An 18,728-nucleotide genomic window follows, 5' to 3' on the forward strand; every position below is an offset into this window, starting at 1 on the left:
AGACATGTGTTAGGGCTTGTTCGAAAGCTGCGAATCTTAGCTTTTTACGGCACGTTTTTATGTTCTTTCATTCAAAAGTTATTGAACTGTAAGCGGCTGCTGTTGCAAGTGAAAAAATAGCGCTTTCCAACCATTTTTTTATCTCGTCATTTTTTTTCCCTAACAGCCAGCGATCTCCTTAACCTAGACCTACAGACATGTGTTAGGGCTTGTTCGAAAGCTGGGATTCTTAGCTTTTTACAGTTTTTTACGGAACGTTTTTATGTTCTTTCATTCATAAGTTATTGAACTGTAAGCGGCCGCTGTTGCAAGTGAAAAAATAGCGCTTTCCAACCATTTTTTTTTATCTCGTCATTTTTTTCCTAACAGCCAGCGATCTCCTTAACCTAGACCTACATACATGTGTTAGGGCTTGTTCGAAAGCTGAGATTCTTAGCTTTTTACAGTTTTTTACGGAACGTTTTTATGTTCTTTCAATCCACAGTTATTTAACCTTAAGCGGCCGCTACTTCAAATAAACAATGGCGTTATTCTCCAGCCGGATAGAGAGGAAATCTTTTTTGTCGCTGTGTTCTTTGTTCCCTCAAATTAAACCGACGGTCTAAATAGGCTACATTTGTACGTCCCCAAAACAAGACCAGTTCTTTCTAAGTTAGCTCTTTTCATGGAAAAACATGTTTCCAAGGAGTCAGAGACATCTTCCTGAAGAGTCGAGGTCATGGTTGAGGTTGACCGTATTGCAGCAGGCATAGTTAAAGTTGACGGTGCCTTTGTAAAGATGCTGCAACTCTCTGCACGCAAGTTAATCGAATAGCCTATTAGTTTATCGCAGATAGGCTATTGCAGCGCGCTCCTTCCTTATCTACTTTCCTGAAATATAGCCACGCTTTCGACGGCATGTTTTTGTTTCTCAATAGTACAATCAGCTGGTTGAAAATCAGCTATTGTTTAAATGAGGTGCGAAACGGGAAGAGGAGGAGCGTGGTCAGTTTGTGACACTTGTGATTGGCTGAAATGGCCGCGTGCTTAAACACATAGCCTATTTGATGGCTCTGACAGTCAGACTTCAGGAACCGAAACGTGGAACAGACAGGCACGTTTCGATGCCAAGTAGAACCTTAGCTTTTAATTCGGTTCCATCAAAGAATTGAATTTCGGTACCCAGTCCTACCCGGGACAGCTGACCCCTTTGTCCCCCCTTGTCGGCTTCCCTGGGTAGAAGTACTCTATTATTGTGATATTATATAGCTGAAACTATGTAGGCCTAATATGATAGGCCTACCTCTGGTGTTGTAATGACATAGGCCTATATAAGAGAACTTCTCTACTTTAAACAACTCTGGTAGGACACTTATTGATGGGACAGACAATCATGGTTATATTGCTGGGTATAGCTTGTATTATAGGCTATTAAGTAGAAGCACTATACATTTGGTCGTCTGACATCCTCTATAAAGCTTTAAAACATTTAAAAAATAATAATAATAATCCCATCTCCCCAGTACATTGCTTCGCCTTGATTCCAAAGGTGACTTTAATGTTATACCACTGAACACCACAAGATGGCACTACCTGTTCTCCTTTCACAGTAGGCTCTGTTCTCCAGTCTGCTGAAAATGCCAATACCAGTTGAATTTTACATGCATGGCTATTGAACATGTTTTTTCCCCTTATCGACAGATTGCATATTTACTTCTGCCCTCTCAAAGCCCAGTACAACAGGCAGCGTACATACGCACAAGTAGGCCAAAGGCCTACCGCCATCTCTTTCTTTCTTAAATGGAATTACTATGATAGTTTGTTGTTGGATACTGCCTATGACTCTTTGCACAAACCTATTGACAGAGTATCTTTGTAATCTCGCAATACAACACAGCCAAAAAAAATGGTTCAGGTTATCGAACACTTACATTGACACTCGATCTGAATAAAACATCTGGAAAGGAGGTCGTGTGGAAAAACCGCTAAACCTTTGATACAGACATTGTCGTATCTCTGATAATTAAATTAGACTTCATCAAACGATCCTTCAGAACTATCTGTGGCTCCTTTGTTGTTCATGTGACGTGTACGCAACCCCGAGGATCTTCTTCGACAACATCATCATCACCAGCAGCAGCAGGAGCGCTTCAGGATGCCGTTCACCCAAGAAACGGACCCTGCACCGTTATGACAAATTACAGAAAGGAATGTTACTCTCGACAGCGGTTTCACTAGTATCCAGTTGCGACATTCGCGGTACTTGTATTGTGTTTCTACTATCGAATGAGTGAAAGAAACTTGAAGAAAACTCGACGACAATTTAGCTTTTTTCGATCAGATATTCGCTACGAGTGGCTAACGCTAGCTGGTATTGTTGAGGTCCATTGAAGTACAGTGTTAGCTAGCTGCTGATTAGTACAGTGGACCCAGTTGACAGCTAGCCAGCTACGAGAAGGCTTGCCAAGTTAGATCGCAGCCTTCTGTCACTGTACTGTACATTCATTCTCACTTTCAGAGCAGGGACTCATTCATGTTTGGTTTGAACGAAAAACGGGAATCGAGTGAACTCAGTAGACCAGTCGGTTTGGAAGAGATGACTAGGTGGTTGTCTTGTAGGTGTTCATAGTATTAGATGTTTTTGATAGAAGAACAGAGAGAACGTTAGCTAGCTAATGTTAGCTGGTTGGTTAGCCATCTTAGCTAGTGAAAGGAAGCGCGGCTAGGTCGCTAGCCCGAGGAAAAGCCGTTCCTGCTGGGCAAGAGTGGAAGGAGCAGCGAGATAATCGACTTGGGACGGAGAAATTGCTGTGTGATGGCAAACGAGACAGTAATTCTCAACGTGTACGACATGGTAAGTTGGTTCTCAAGTTTCAGCGAAGTTGCTCGTGTATTTTTGCAGTGTTGCTGTTGCCTAATAATTCTGGGGTGTTTGGTCGATTAAATGATTGCTGATGCATATTAACAATACATACTTCGTAACGGTAAGGTTATAATCTATAAAACTACTCTTGTGTATGTATGTATGTGCTGCACTTTTTACCATACCATTTGGCAATACGTGATATCCTCAGTCAAAATTGGACGAAGACCGCTCTGTTGTAAGACCTTTCTGTGAATGACAGTCAGCTGTAGCACCAGCTGACTGACCCTCTTCTTTGAAGGAGCGAAGTTGAGTTGGGGTCCTTCTCTTTTCTATTCCTTATCTAACGTCTATTATCGTTTGACGTCACACTTTAATCCTAGCATTTAATTTTCTGCTCAAATCACGATGTGATCAATTGCAAAAATATTTAATCTAGTAACAAGTCACATTATCCTATCCAATGTTACTTCGTGACCAGTGCCCTTTACAATGCAAACAAGTGCCCCATCTCCATAGTGATCTGTCTGTTATGGTAAAATCAGAGATAGAATACCTTATGTCACCCTCTAGACCTTCAAGACTTCTGTCGTGTGTGTGTGTGTGTGTGTATGTGTGTGTGTGTGTGTGTGTGTGACCTTTGCACTTTGAAGTATTGTCCTTCTCTGAGGAGCTGTCATGCTTGACTAGGCGCGAGATGAGCCCCATTTGTTAAGACCGCTGTAGATCTCAACAACACAGAAATTTATACTGCTTTAATTATAGTTACCACCCACCTCCGCCAAATTGGTACTGGGGGATGTGGTGGTATGGTCTCTTGCCGATGAAGAAGGCTTCAGCTGTAAGGCCTGCCTGCATACTGTGATTCCCTGTCTCTTGCCCAGTGATGGGCACCATGATTGATTGCGGTCTGATATGATGCCATGTCACCATGGGCTTTCATCTCTTGTTGTGTTGTGGCTGATAGGTTTGTCCCTTGATGGGCACTTTTGCTCTTCTATTGTGTTTCACTTTGTTGAGAATAGTTATGCTTGCCTGTTCGAGCTAATCATCTAGAAAGAAGTCCTATTAGTGCCTGGTTTTGTTCAGGCGTTTCATCGCTTAAATCAACAACTCCCCCTAACAAGTTCAAAACCTGAACCACCTGCAGTAGTAGTAGTAGTAGAGTAGAATAGAGTACTTTTAGTAATCCCGAGGGAAATTAAGGTGTATGACAGCTTACAAAGATACATACAGTAGATACAAGACATACTCTAGATACAAGACATACACAAAGCCCTAATACACATAATTGCACATTGCAGTAAACTTATAGTAAAAATCGGAGTATACAGTAACTTAGTAGGTAGAGTCTTGCAGTTGTCAGTTGAAACCTACAGATAACATGAACAAGGCACAGGTGATATACTCAGGTACTTTTAACTTTCTGTAGCTTTCTGTATCCTCACTTTCAATCACTACTAGACTACAATATAATTTGCCCTTTACTCAGCCATCAGCGCTGTTTTCTCTTTGTTTAGGCCACCCTTTGTGGTAGTCCCTCTCCAGCTGTTGGGTTGCCCCGGAGCGCAAGGGGGCTCGCGGCTGTCTTTAATCCCGGTTAGGCTCATTACTCCTGCCTCTTGAAGCGCCACTGAGCGCGCGACACCCGAGCGCATTAGCCAGGCAGGAATAATTGGCAATCTGGTGCCACAGATACTTACACTGTTGTGTTGTACCATGTGACGTAATCTCTGTCTGTGCACTGCTGACCAAAGACCACAGACTGCTTGCGTGCACAAGCACACACACACACACACACACACACACACACACACACACACACACACACACACACACACACACACACACACACACACACACACACACACACACACACCAACAACCAGGTCCCTGCGAAGTCCAAAGACCTCCCCACTGATCAACTCTGCATACTGTGTGTGTGTGTGTGTGTGTGTGTGTGTGTGTGTGTGTGTGTGTGTGTGTGTGTGTGTGTGTGTGTGTGTGTGTGTGTGTGTGTGTGTGTGTGTGTGTGTGTGTGTGTGTGTCCTTTCTTCTAATGCATTCAAGTAGGCCCATTGATCTGTGCTGTGTATTCCACTCTGGATTTTTTTTTTCTGATTGCTCAGCTGTTGATGTGGAGCATGGGAGAGGAGAGGAGACGAGTTTCCCCATCATATCCTTGCTGGCTCATCTGTAAACTGATGACTTGCTGTTGTGTGTCCATTCATTTCTGTTGTTCACTTGTAGAAATGTGTTGCCATCGTGTTTTTTTCCCCTTTTCTTTTTGTTGTCAGTGGTCGTTTAGATTGGAGGTTGTTGGAACTGTCCTCCTGACTGATCATCCTTTGGGGGAAAAAAAGACGTTCAATTTCACAATTGAAACAATATGTTACTGTGCAACGTTTGCCGGGCTTTCTTAACGAATGTTGCCTTGCTATTGCTTCCAATCAACTGACAAGAGTGGTCCCAACAGACCATTGAGGTGTCCAAGACGGAATTCATTTGCACTGTACGCTTAATGACTTATTGGATAACTTCAGAGAGATGATTCATTAACCAGGCTCAGAATTGTTGTTTTGTTTGACTTTTTTTATCACACTTTATCTCACACAAACATATCAACAAGGCCAACAGACCCAAGTTGAGGAGAAACAAGCAAACCGGTTTCAGATCAACCAACTGAGTGACATGGTGGCATCTAGGTCTGGGTGTGCAGTCTCTTGACTGCACCTAAAAGCAGTGTTTGTTGTTTTCCTACTGTTCTCCCCCCAGGCCGTCATCCTTTCTCCCCCCCACAGCTACCGTATGCTGGACTCCTTGGATTTCCACAGCAGGCTCTTACTGATTTATTGACCCAGTTGATCATGTGACACACTGCCATGATGACCGACGGGTGGCACATCGTAACACGGCCTTTGTGTTTATGTTTGCTACTCCCCATTGTGTGTGTGCATGTGCGTGTGCGCCTGTGCTTGTGCATGGCGGTGGCGGATTGTGCTGTAAATCTCTCTCGATCACATGTGCTGCATCTTGAGGTGCATCTCTCTACCCCTGTCCTGTCCCTCCTCTCTTGTGACAGCTCGTTTGTCCCCAGAGCCACAGAGCTGTGACAGGCTGCCAGTCATGTGAGGGATGGCCACACAGACAGCCGTGCCCCGTCCCTTTCTCTCCCTGTCTGTTAGCTGATGCTGATTATGTTGTTGCTGACCTTTGGGTTGTCCCCCTCCGTGAATTACATTGCCACAATGTGTCAATAGATATTATTTACAGGAATGGAATGGCATGGCTTTTAAAGGGATTTGACTGTTGTGCTATATTGCTGTATGTTTGACTGGCTAGCTACTACTTTAAGTGCAATGTTAATGGTCCCATTTTGGAAACCATGGATCGTTTGCATATCACATTATGTTGTGGACATTTGCTAGACAATCTTCTTGAGTTAGACTTATGTACGCCCAGTTATTTTACAGGATCAGTATTGCATGAAAATAGGATCTAACTGAAATGTGATCATAATTCAGACATTGTGCAGCGTGATTCCCGGGCACAGTAGCGTCTTTGTAGTGAGCTTGTAGTGTAATCAAACTGCTTGAGGTTAAGTGTGAATGTAGCCAGTGTTTTGAAAGCATTGGATTTGGGCCCAGAGCGTTCAGGCAAGGCAAGGGAGGTAGCCTACAGGTTTTTCTAGCACAGATTCTGATACCTGTGTGTGTGTGTGTGTGTGTGAGTGTGTCTGTGTGCACAATTTTCTCTCGCCTCCAGCTACAATTACATGAGCGGCCGCTGAGTCATGTAATGGAACCTTTAAAGTTGTGTCTATGGCATCAGAACTCTCAGCTCATCACTCTGGAACTGTCAGGGTTGCCAGATGCTAAGGTGATTTCCAGTCCAATAAATGCTCAAAAACTGCCTGGAAGCCCAAAATCATTTCCTATTTGTACTCCATTTTATTGATTTCCAGGGCCACAAAAACGTGCTGAAAACCCCACTCAGTGTGTTCTTTACCTGCACATGGTGATCCTAAAGTGCTCAATGGGACATGAAACAGCCTCATCTGGCAACCCTGGGTACTGTACATCACCTACAGGACGTGATGAGTTACTGTGCCAGACTATCGGTGTTCTAGTATTAATTTGTGTCTTTTCTTCAATATTAGTCACTAGTAGTCCTCTGTTTTTGTTCTCTCCAGTATATGGGCGATGAGGTTTTTCTTCTTCTTGTTACTGTAATTAACCACCCCCTGATCACCCTTTTTGTTCTATATTTAGGTATTACTACTACTGCTACTACTACCACTACTAACTGTCAATAACGTTGACCTCATGCAACCTATCAGTACAGTTCAGGGGTGAATTTCTCAAAACCAAAGTTGCTTACTACATTAGCTACTTAGTTGTTTTCAATGCATTTTCCCATTGGCAACTACCGAAGTTGCTAACAGGCTAACAACTTCTCTTTTGAGAAACTCACCCCAGGTAAGGTGGGAGTAATGGATTGTTGGAGGATCTTGGGTATGGCTCTTGGCTATAATGTATTGATGACTTAGCTATAAAGTATTGGTATGGTGGTCTTGGCTAGGACTCACCGGGGAAACATGAGTCATGCTATTGTCCCTTGAAGGGCCTTTGCGATGAGTACACCTCCCTCCAGGAAGTGAGATCATAGCTTTACTGCCCCTCTGTACCAGCTGTCATTGTACCCTCACTCTCTTAGGGTTCTTTCCATTATCCTAACTCCTGTCCTCCTTTGTGCTTGTGGTCTTGTGATGATGTCATTGACGATAGAAGGCATATTAGTAACACTTGCATATTAGTTTTCAGGATGGAATTGTTACTTTTTTACTTGTTACTTTTTACTTATTAATTGGTTTCCTGTTCTTCTGACTTCCTTTTCTGACTAAATAGTCAGCTTGGGCCTACCTCAAGTTGAAACCCATGCATGTGGTTTTGGTATTGGATCGGAGTAGTATCGGTATCGGCAGATATCCAAATTTAGATATCGGGATCGGATCGGAAGTGAAAAAAATTGTATCGGTGCATCCCTAGTATTAGACACGCTTTCTGTCTCCAGCACCACAGACTCACCAGAAACTGGGAGAACATTAGTGAGATGGGAAAAAGAACAGAGTAATATATTTAACCACACTATTAAAACCAGACGTTCAATAAAGTGTTCTTGTAATTGGAGATGTTTCAAAGTAAGTAAATGAACAGACACCAAATGGCCCTAATGACATTTAAAAAGACATTCATTAAGTTAGTTCCATTGATCATTGTGACTGCACAGGACTTCACAGAACAGAGTGCTGAATGAAATTCAACCAGTCTGTCTTTAATCTGCCGCATCTCTGAGAGCAGAGCTGATGACTAAGATGAACGATGTCACAATAGAAGAAAATTGCCATTGAAGTTCAGTAGATTTTTCGTCTGGCCAAATAGCATAGAAATGAAATGGCCCTATGAATGACGAGATGAAGTGATCAGTAGTAATTCTTGCCTCCCAAGCACACAGAATGAAAAGTGAAGTCAGTAATGTGTGACTAATTTTGGAGTTTTTCCAGTATGCATTGTGTTGAAAGTTACATGTAAGAAGAAGGTAGTCTTATGCTACACCTATAGTATGCTATCCTATCCTATCCTACGCACCTATGACCTGTACCAGTGTTGAAGACATAACCTAATGCATTGCTGGAACGAATCACAATGCAATGTCCACTGTATTGTAGTATGTGACTATGACTTTATAATGGGTGTGGAAATTGCCACCTGCAGTGCACATACTGAATCATAGCCTAGTAATTGTTTATTGTGAGTGGGGGTTAGTGAAGCCTCTGCCTCTGCCTTGGCTCCTCTGAGGTTGGTTTGGGGTCAGAGGCAGAGCTTTCAGCTGGTTCATTGCCAGATGGTCATTTCCGCTGACTTGATCCCTTTTCGTCTGCCGTTGCCAGTGACGCTAAACTGCTTAGTCCGCACAAAGGTGGGACCCAGAGACGTAATTAGAGAACAAGAAACACTAGCCTACCGTTGACAAGCCCTAAGCTCGTTACATCAACAGGTAGAGAAACAACAACAACAAAACTGGAAACTTCACGTTGGGCTTAATAACTTAACCCAAAGCAACCTCAAGCTCTGAGCTTGGAACGCATCATGTAGGCTACTCTTTCATAGGACCCCATAGGAGTTTTAAGTGGTGCCCCTACTCTGTGCCCTTGCTACTACTGTACCAGTAAGCTGAATCTTCCCATCAGCTCTGTTCCTCTCAGGTGCGGCTCTGTAGTCTCAGTGCAGCTACAGTAGGCCACTCTCGAAGCCGCAGAGCACGGCAGCTTTAATGAGATTTCAAGTCAATGGGGCCAAAGAGATAAGAATCTTACTCCTCTACCACGCAGATGGTAGAGGGAGAGAGCGGGAGAGACAGAGGCCGAGAGAGGAGGGAGAAAAGAGAGATGACTTGAGTGATGAATAGTATATTCATCATCGTGGCGTACAAGAGTGTCTTTGTGATTCCCCAGGTCCCCTGTTGTCTGTAATAATAGTGGCAATTTCAGCCTTTCAAGGGGACACGTGAGTGTAAGTGTAAGTCTAATGAGTCGGTAGGGTGAAGCCAGAGATTCTGAGAGTATGTCTTATCCAGTCTCTCTGGTGAAGCTGGACAGGGTGACTTAGCACGATAAGGACTTGTGAAGAGACTGAGCAGTGACCTGACCCAAACTCAGCATTTCATTAAGATTCATGAGGACATTTGATCGGCAGACAGCATGGTCTTGGTCTCCCATATCGAGGTCGGAGGCCACAAGGGCCTACTCTACACTACTCCACACTACTCTACACTATTACTCTACTCTATTTCCTCCAGCACTTTACAGTGAAGGAGGCCACCTTGAACACAAACACCTACCACCTTGATTAGGTCCCCTGAAGAGAATGATTTTGTGTTGCAAGTTTGTAAGTTGGTGTACGAAGTTGGTGTACAGCCATTTGTTTTTTGGGGGATTCGCATCCTATTTCATATACTCCGTACAGTGTGCTACGTAACTGTAAAACATAACCTTTCCAATGATGATTATACTGATGATTATGCTAACCTGACTAACACACTTTCTGGGGGAAACACTGACAAAGTTACTTGACTTTACTTGGTTCTGCTTTACTCTACACCAGTGTTTCCTCTGGTATGTCGGGACCCAGAAGTGGATCGCAGAGGGGTCCTTGGTGGGTCGTGGAGCTGTGGTGTAAAAAAAGTTAATTCCCCCTTTTATTGCCAGTCACACAATTTGGGCAAGATGCAGTAATAAATGAATGGCTGTCATGTCAAGGAGAGCTGGAAACATTGTTATTCCTCCTCCAATAGTCGATAGACATGCTATATGTCAGCATAAAATGCACATGCTGAAACAAAAGTATACTGTATGTGGGTGGTTGACGTTAAAGGGCGTAACGCAAAAAAAAAAAATCCTGAAAAAAATGATGGATAAAAATTGAAAAAAAAGAAAAAAATAAAGCACTTAGTGGTCTGTGGAATTTCACCTTATTTTTGCCATTTTTGAGAAAATGTGTCCTGCATCAACACATAGCATAGGCATGTCACACCGCAGGAAAATGGAGTCACACCACAGGGAATTCACTGCATTATGGCCATTTTAATCCTTTTGTATACATGACTGACATCTGAGCTCATGCTAACTTGATAATGATATTGTGTTTAATCTTAATATGTATTTTCATTTATAAAAAACTTTTTTTCCTCCTATAAGAGCAGTCACACCACAGGACACCATAAAATGAACCTAAGCATTGCGTGACAGAAAGATTGCAATATGAAGACATATTAAGAGGTTAAGAGTCACCTTAAACTTCCACAGCACTCTCCAATAACTGAGGTACTGACTGGTTAGGAGCCAGTCTTTAAAACCCTTGTAGTTGGCCTTGCAGCTGCCCATTCACAAACATTGACATACATGTCACCCCACAGGACGCAATTTGTGTTACGAAATTGAACTTGATTTTTTTCACATTCACATATCTTAATATAAAGTTAATATTTATGCAATCATGCCAAATGCTTCATACATACACAAAATGTTGTTGGTAAATTTATTCATACATTATATTCCAGGTTTCATTAATGTTACAGTCACACCGCAGGATATTTGACATATAAACCTTTACATAAATCTTAACAAAAATGTTTCTTCTCATCTAACACTAATATGAAACATAATGTACCACATCTTCTTTCATTGTCATGTTTTGTAGGTTTTTAACCAATGTTACGAAAAAACAAGGCGTCACGTCTCCCACCCATGTATGCTGTGCAATTCATGGTTATATTTTTGATAATTAGAATAAATTGACCGGTTTCCGACGCCGTTGCAAAATATTGGGTCATTACGTACGTCAGGGCTATTCAAATGGAAGCCCTGGGGCCAGATGCTGCCCTTGCCCGCCATAAGGTCAGAACAAAATGAAAACAAATATGTGTGCTATCTGTGGCCGTGCATAAGTTGCGATAACAAACACTTCAGGTTGGGGATGTCTACTATGCATTCACGTGAGAGTGAAATCTTATCTAAAACAGTGTCATAGTAAATAGACCATTCGAGGAAACTAAGAAACTACTACTAAGAAATAGAAAAGCGAATATCTGTTCTGTTTGGAAAGCTCAGACACCGTGCTGCTCGCAGTGATACAGATTCTCGGCCCTCTGTGACTTTTAATTGAATACCCCTGACGTACATAATGTCAGTTGAAAATAGTGGATCCCAAGATTATTCCAGTTAAGAACCAAGTCTGTTCTACATTATTATACACGACTGTACTTTGTAAGCCTCGTCATTGGCCCATTGGCCGGATGCTTCTGAGCTGTTGCTTCACCAGGAACAAATTCAATACCTTGCTGCTAATCATGCAGGAAGGCTTAAACACACTCATGTTTGTTCACGTCTGACCACAAGTCCATTCAATTTTTAAAGCAGAGTGTGCGTGCGTGCGGGTGTGTGGTGGGAAGGTCTACTGTAGATTACTACACTGTAGCAGACTCGTGTCACACAGCCAAAGAAGGTGCTGTATTTTATGTGTTCTTATTTTGGAAATAAGCTGAAGTGAACAAATGGCACTGTCAGAGGGTTTTAAAGCATTGCGGTGTCTGCTGAACCTGTGAAGCCTGCTCACCTTCTGCACGGCACAGAGACATGGACCACTAGATGTTGACCTTGCGCGGCACAGGGACGCTGTATGCAAGCTGTTACCAATAGATGTTGACCTCGTGCCAGCTAGCCCCACTGGTGAAGAGGCACTTTGCAATGTAGATGCATTTTAGAGTGGCCTGCCTGCTGGGCATTTGCATGAGAAAAGGCAGAGGATGGCACAGGAGTGTGCCACATGTGCCTGCTGACGCACACGAGTGGGCACACACTTGGACTGCACGATACTAGAAAAATATAAGTTACAATACTGACGATAACATGACTGTATACCACGATATCGATATTACTTGCGATATTTAATATATATTTTTTCCCCTCGCAACTTGCTATTCTGCACTTTATCATGTATAAAACAACTGAGAGCAATGTTTTATTTCCAACATTATTTAATTATTAGCAAAATACATGGCTAATATACAGCATTAACTTAAAATGTCAAACTTTTTAATACCTTTTTTAAACCTTTTCCCCAAATTTGCTGTTATTAAAATGTAAAAACTATGCATCGTAATTTAACCAGTTTTTGCGACGCAAGCCTTGATATCGTGATAACGATAGATTTTCTATGTATTGTGCAGCCCACACACACACACACACACACACACACACACACACACACACACACAGACACACACTATCCAGGCAGGGTATCTTTTGTTGTAGCTGTCCCACACTTGTCAGTCTTTTGTTGACGTTGAGATTCAGATTAACATGTGTTTTCCCGTCTTTGAACATTGATTCTGTTTTTTTCTTTCAAGTCTGTTGACAAGGCCTTTATGTAGAAGTGAACCACTCTATCTGTCATGTTGACAAGTTAGTAGAAATCTACAAGATTTCATTCAACAAGACACAAGTCTCACCATCTACTCAAAGTTCCATGTTTACTGTTGCAAAATACATAGCCTGGACAGCAACAAGGTAGACATACCGTACAAATTGTTTCATTTTGGAGGCCAAGAAAGATTAAGATGAGGTATAACGGACAAGTTTTAAGTCTAATTTTTGTGACCAATCACAAAACGACTGGAGATGGTCTTGGTGAGATGGAGATGGTTACAGTAGTTGCTCGTGCTGGGATTGGTGGGCTGTTGGCCAGCCACTGCTGCTCACCCACTACTTGTTTCACCTCTCCCTCCCTCCCTGCCCCCCTGCCTTACTCCCACGATATAATGGACTGCCCAAATGCCAATGCGAAACAGGTCAACCGTCTTTGGCTGTTCTTTCTGAGTGGTTGACCAATGAGGTCAGCAATGCTCTCTCTCTCTCTCTCTCTCTCTCTCTCTCTCTCTCTCTCTCTCTCTCCGTCTGTGCCCATTGCAGGCATCGCTTGCCAAGGCAGGCACTGACTGTGGTGGCAGTATGAAGCAGCGGTGTACAGTGGAAAGTGACTGCCATTGGTCACTCTGTGATCACACAGTACAGTGAGTGATCGCAGTGAAATTCGACCCCTGCATTTCACTCACCATACAGTGGTCTTATGAAACAAAGTCGACAGGCCTACGCTGCATCACTTGCAAACCCTCAAAAAACAAACAAACAAACAAACTGTTTTTTGAGGGAAGCACTGATTGACCGATTGACCGGACAAAGGGCTGATCGGCATGGTGGTGTGTGGAATCACAGCATGTGACTAAAAACCTATTTGCAAATGATGTACAGGGGGTATAGTAAGAATATGGTTAATTGATAAACCAAGCTTAGTTAACCTACAGGAAGTGGGAAACCTGCTAATAGATGGAATGGAGGACTCTGGGCTCTTCTATTAGATGATTTACCACTGCCACAAGATTAACTTAACCTGGTGTACTACTGGAGAACTGCTTAGTAAACCCCCGTACACTTTGGGCAGACATGAAAAGGAAATCAGTGAGCATGTTGTAAGAGGCTGGTTTCTGGTTTCATGGAGGAAGGTCTCCCATGTCAGCAGGGCATGTCAATAACAGGAATGAAGGGATAGGCAGGCCAATAGACGATTGATGGATTGATCTGTTAATTGATTGATCCCAATCTGCCAAAGTGAAGGAGCAGTGAGTGGGGATGGTACCATTCTCAAGATTGACTAGCTCTTTGGTTACAGGTTAAGTGTTCAGGGTGTTTTATGGCAGCCAGATTAATTAATTGTAAACTCGCCTACTCTCTCTCTCTCTCTCCCCCTCTCTCTCTCTCGTTCAAAATAAACAAAATGTTCTTGACCTGACCACAAAGTATGATTTGATTCTGGATATTTGCATCCTATCTTGCCTGATGCTGGCTATATCGGGAAATCGTGGCCTGAGTTTGTCTGACTCGTCCACTGCCTATCAGTCATACTCAGTAATCCCTGTTTATCAGCCTAACTTACTACTCATTATCCTGTTTCATGTGTTGGCATGTCAGGTCTCAATGTATAGTTCAGATAGTGAATCACTGTGAGTGCAAGAATAACCAGGCCATCCCTACCCTTGCGGTGCAACCGTGAAGTCATCCATCTTCAGTATCTGTCCATTCATACATTTATTTGGCACGGTAGCGTTTTCGGTTTGAGCTCTGATTTGGTGCCCAATTCTGACCTGTCTCGACTTGTGAAGAGGAAGCTGAGGTGTGCTAAATCATTCACATCACTAGGCCTGCGTAACATGCATGCAAGATCTGAAGCATCCCAGTGACAATGGCTTGTACAAGCCCATAGTATCCTCTCAGTTCAGCAGCAGGCCACAGAGAGGAGCCTACAGTAGTTCTGCCATGTCATTCACTGCACATTGCGGAAACCTCCCACTGGTTTCCAGTTGAGCCTTAATGGATGCTCTCTTTTAAAGTGTTTGACTCAGCTAATGGCTCACAATGCCTGATGATGAGCTTACTGCAGTATGAAGATGGAAACCAAAGAAGAGACTGGCGCATACGCTTAGATGTGAGAGAGGCAAAGGCAAAGCGCATTGCGTTTTGATCTCCTCTCTTTCATGTTATAGTCGTTTTTCTTCTGTGGATGAGTGGGTAGATAATCCCCATCTCGTAATGCAGCGTAGAATGAATTTTACTGCACTGATCATACCACAGCCGTGTGGCCATGGAGGAGATGAAGGAGAACACTGGCAGGGTTTTCTCAGTCGAGATGGCTGGGGGGTTTAGCCGATATCAGAAATCATGACTGGAAAGGCTACGTTGTGCAGTTTCATATGGCTTGACGTGAAGCAAACCCCCTCCTCGCCAATAAATAAACAACAAAGGCGTTGCACAATTTTTGTAGTGCAACTGTAGAAATCACACTGGCAATAGAAAATGTTAATCTTTGTAGGGGACCTAGTGAAGGTGACTGCCTTTACTATGAGTTGCAGGAGGAAACACTGGCTGGTTATTCATTCCCTATGCACATCTTCTTTAATTGCTATGGTAATCAACTCAGTTACCCTCTGCTTCCAATGCTGACCTCCTCCTTAACCATTAACCCACAGCTCCCCAGCTTCCTGGAACAAAAGAGAGTTCCACTGCACTTTTGGGAACATGGAAAAGGAACTGTCCATGTTCTAAGCGTAGAAATCCACCCTCGCAAACTCATTATGTATGCAATCACCATGTCCACATTGACCAAACGTGTTTTGGTCATCATTAGTGTGTCTTTTTCATTCACTGTGCAGGTTAAAAATGTAATTGTGTCTTAGTCAAGCTATAAAGAGCATCCTTTTGAGAGATGTGTGAGGTCCTCTGCCAATCTTTACCCTCACTGACTCTGTTGCCATTTCCTGTCACACTCTCTCACTGTCCTGTCCTAAATAGAGGCATAAAAACCCAAAAGTTACAGTGATACAGTTAAAAAAAAGAGCACAGTTGTAAGCTTAATATTTGCATGCAATATGCTCCTCTCCAAAAAGCACTACTGTAAAGATTCTGTGGTGTCTGCTGTGTTTTAAACCTCAGTGATGGTGAGAAAATAGCTTTGTAGTGTTCTGTAGTGTAGTGTGCCATCTCTGGCGCTCACTTACTGCTCTGTGTTCTGGCATGCGTGTAGTGTAGGCTACTGTGCTTTCGCAGACATTTAGAAACCTTGGAGCCAGCCAGCCAGCCAGCCAGCGGTGACGAGCCAAGTTTTCCTTTACCGCTCTGCCAAAGCATGACTCTCTCTCTCACACACACACACACACACACACACACACACACACAGACAGACACACACACACACACAGACACACACACACACACACACACACACACACACACACACACACACACACACACACACACACACACACACACACACACACACACACACACACACACACACACACACACACACACACACACACACACACAGTGGAAAGTCATATCATAAGATTTCATTTTAGTCATCTTCAACGCCATTTTAAGTGATTGTCCCTTACATGGCTGATTGGTTTCATGGGAGCTCTGAGAAGTTGCTGGTTGTGCTTGCTTGCACGTGAGCGTGTGCACAAATGCATTTGCCAGGTTAATCTTTTCTCGCTTTCTTATGTTGTGCCCCAGGTCAGTATATTGGATACTTTTCAACCACTTGTAATGAACCCAGTAAGACTGTGTTACACTTTCACCAGATAGCATTTAGGTCTTACCTCATCTAAGTAATGGTCTTTTTCTTTTTTTTGTCCACTCTGCACTCTCCAGAGTGGTTCTTAATCATTTTAAATAGAGATTGCACCAATAAATTAGTCCTTAGGTTCAATTCATAGTTTTCTAAACTATATCATGTTGTTATTATTATATTAAGTTTATTAGTTTCGCTAGGGTATTTCAAGTCTGTGGTTTTATTTTGTTTCAAACATAGAAGCGTTTTGTTCTTCATCTCCCATGTTTCGATGGTGTAACTCCTGACTTCATCAGAGGCTGATGTTGTTATTACTAAGTTAACTAAGTAGTTGAAAAAAACTATTTTAATAGCTAAGTAGTTGACTAAAACAGAAATTTGAAGAGAAAGAAAGAAAAAAACCTGACAAATGATCATCAAGTCATCGAAATGGTGCAGTTGGATTTCAGCTGCAGTCAGTAGTGTTTTAGCAAGCGACTGCGAGAGATATTATCGGCCATACTGGTGCTCTGCAGTCTATGACAAGAAAGATGCCTTGACATGTCTTGCTACTAAAGCCTGTTTCGACACTCTTAAATTGGCAATTAGGTTGTGAATGAAGGACCCCCTTCACACTTGTACGAGCACGCATGTAGTGTCTGACACACACACACACACACACACACACACACACACACACACACACACACACACACACACCCTTGAGTACTGTCATACACTGATGTTGCTCTCACACACACACACACACACACACACACACACACACACACACACACACACACACACACACACACACACACACACACACACACACACACACGAGTCAGAGAGGGAGGGTGAGAAGGGGCTGCCTGAAGAGTGAGTGAAGTAGAGACGGCGTGTCTGACATTTCTGCGTGATGTGATGTGTGCTGTCATGTGGGAGAGTGAGTCTGCCGCAGTGATACTGTAAGATGGATGACATTGGAAGGTCAAACATGGGCCATCATGCACATACAGATGAAGAGGCTGCGCACTCTTTTCCGATACCAGGTTGACAAAGACTTGAGAGAGGCCAGGTCACACCTAGGCCAAATCATTGTTTGTTAAATAGTGCACACAGTCTCTTCATCAGAATGCATCCCACGACCTGTACCTGGCGAAGAAGCTCTAGTTTCCAGTACGGAAAAACACAGCTGACGCACACACCCATGTTTGGGTTTCCCAATAACGTTCCGTGGTGTATGGGGGTACGTTCCGTGGTGAGTGTAGGCTGTGTTTTTCTGCACCGGAAAACAGTTCCCAAACTGAAATGACCAAGTCAAACCTGTGTTGATTCGCACAGTCATTTGCTGTCGATGTGAATGTACAGTACACTACTACTAAAATAATTGGTGAAAAAAAAACGGTGAATTCATTCACAAATTCATGAATTCACTGGTGACGACAGACTGCAGCTACTTTGTGAAACCAAGGTCAGTGCTGATAGATTCGAACAATGGCTGGTTCGCAAGGAAACCGCGTCCGCCCACTTATTTAAGTCCCTGGACTGTGGGGAGACCCTCGATTTTACCAGGGGGTGGCATATCCCTTTAATTCTGAGAAAATGGCGTTGTAGTATAGTGTGCCATCTCTGATCCTCAGTTACCAAACGCTAGGCCTTTTCTGACTATAAAGCTAGTCGTGATTTGCATAAAAGATGAGTGTGCCGTTTTAGATATTCTGTGTATGGGGTTATGGTGTAGATGCACATGCTTGGTGGGACATCTGTCTCTCGCTGTCTTATTGCAGCATGGGGTTGATTGGATAATTGGTTCTAGGAGTTTATTGCATTTTTGCTTAATCCATCCATGGATGTCGTTAAAGTATAATTTTATCTCTCCCCCTCTCTTTCTCTCTTTGTCTCTCTCTCCCTCTGCTTTCCTCTGTAGTATTGGATCAACGGATACACATCCGCTCTGGGAGTCGGCGTCTTTCACTCAGGGATCGAGGTCTACGGCAGAGGTGAGGCAGGACTGTTTTGATACTGATGCCCAGCCGTGGCTCAAACGGCTGGGCACTGGACCCGGGGTTCGAATCCGGCCTGGGTCATTTGCTGATTCCTCCCCGACTCTCTCTTTCCCCACTCGTTTTCTGTCTGTCTGCACTGTCCTGTCTTAAAAAAAA

At 43.2% G+C, this 18,728-nt stretch overlaps 1 protein-coding gene across 1 annotated transcript in view; it reads left to right on the forward strand.

The window, feature by feature from the left end:
* The first annotated feature begins 1,958 nt into the window (after nt 1-1,958).
* desi2 (desumoylating isopeptidase 2) overlaps nt 1,959-18,728 on the forward strand; it is a 37,114-nt gene continuing 20,344 nt past the window's right edge. The window contains exons 1-2 of the mRNA XM_063191793.1: nt 1,959-2,833; nt 18,494-18,566. Coding sequence (XP_063047863.1) covers nt 2,795-2,833; nt 18,494-18,566 — 112 coding nt within the window. The 5' untranslated portion in view covers nt 1,959-2,794. The remainder of the gene's footprint in view (nt 2,834-18,493; nt 18,567-18,728) is intronic.

The sequence above is a fragment of the Engraulis encrasicolus genome, chromosome 24 (genome assembly GCF_034702125.1).
Source record: "Engraulis encrasicolus isolate BLACKSEA-1 chromosome 24, IST_EnEncr_1.0, whole genome shotgun sequence".
In the NCBI taxonomy this organism is placed as follows: domain Eukaryota; kingdom Metazoa; phylum Chordata; class Actinopteri; order Clupeiformes; family Engraulidae; genus Engraulis; species Engraulis encrasicolus.